The following is a 1,412-nucleotide window of genomic DNA, read 5'->3' on the forward strand; positions in this document are numbered from 1 at the left end:
GTATTAAAGATACTTACTTATATGGGCCCACTCGATTTCTATTAAACTTAGCTACTTCATCGTACCATTGATTTTTAATCATTTCTGACAAATTATCGGACAGTTTGCCCGTAGTGGAAGATTTGGCTATGTTCTGATTAACATGAAATCTATCTGTAATGATATGCATTATTTACTAACAAATAGGTTAATAAATTTTATATTTAATTTACAATTATAAACGTAATTATATAAATCTACTTACCCACATTTCTGCATTTGTCATGACCGTAATTACATTGATTGGCCCATCTTTGTGCAATCGTCGCTATTTCGTCATCCCAAGTCTAACAAAATATGTGTACGTATGTAATCTTATATGCATATAATTTTATGTTTATAATTTCATATATATCTGTATACTGTCATAAAAGTTTGTAACAAAATTCCATAATTTACAATTTTATATATTATAAATTATAGTGCACATATTCTAGTTTCTCTTGTGTATGTTATATATTTTGTATAAATATTATTATTATTCTATCAAATACATTCTTTTTGTTTTACACAATATTAAATTGTAAATAATATTCTGAAATTTTTGGTTAGTTATAAATAAATATCCGTCAGAAGAAATCTATAGTATCTTTATACACTTACTTTACCAGACATGCACCATATATTGTCATTTGAACATTTTACAGAACATTTTAAAATCAATTGAATTAATGTTGCTTAGTTAAATTGCTTAGTATTAATTATTGTTATACTAATTTTTAGTTAATATGAAATATATTATAATCTTAAAAAACTACTGAATTTTTCAAAATTTTCGTAGTTAAATCATAATTTTATATTTCTTTAAAAAATTTAAACTAAAATTTAATTGTTTAAAATCAATTTGAATATAAATATTTATCAAACGTTTTTTCGATTATTATATATTTTAAATTATTATTAATAATGTATTACAATATTATATCTTATTAAGTCTGGCATGCTAACTGCCGCAGGTTGTGGACCTGGAGCTCCTCTGGTTTCCTGGCCTGATGCGACTTTTCGTCTCAATCGGTTGTGCGTGCTTACTATTTCATCTTTCTCAGCCTTACTAAAGCCAACAATAGGTGCTGATCCACAAGCTGCCGCTGGATTTGGTGACTACAGTATTTTTAGAATTAGCTAAGTACATAATGTATAGATTACGTTTTATTAAGTACCTTAATAACATTTGAAAAAAAATAAAAATAAAAGTTTTTGTTTAGAGAAAATAAAAGAATTTTTTATACATTACCTATATACATATTTTTCGTAAGTTAAGAAAAAAAGAGAAGAAAATAACTTTTTCTATACATATGTTAGATATATATGTATGTATATGCATATATATATATATATATATAATATATATATATATATATATATATATAATA

The 1,412-nt window shown here is 24.0% G+C and overlaps 1 protein-coding gene across 1 annotated transcript; it reads right to left on the minus strand.

Moving 5' to 3' along the window:
• Positions 1–17: 17 nt before the first annotated feature.
• LOC105460530 (venom allergen 3-like) lies at positions 18–1,140 on the minus strand (the record flags this gene model as incomplete). Its single annotated transcript, XM_011706978.1, has 3 exons — positions 18–153; positions 245–326; positions 955–1,140. Coding segments are annotated over 3 exons (404 nt in total), but the record flags the coding sequence as incomplete, so codon positions are not given.
• Between the last annotated feature and the right edge of the window lie 272 nt (positions 1,141–1,412).

This window comes from Wasmannia auropunctata, unplaced genomic scaffold (assembly GCF_000956235.1).
Source record: "Wasmannia auropunctata unplaced genomic scaffold, wasmannia.A_1.0 LD320153.1, whole genome shotgun sequence".
NCBI lineage: Eukaryota > Metazoa > Arthropoda > Insecta > Hymenoptera > Formicidae > Wasmannia > Wasmannia auropunctata.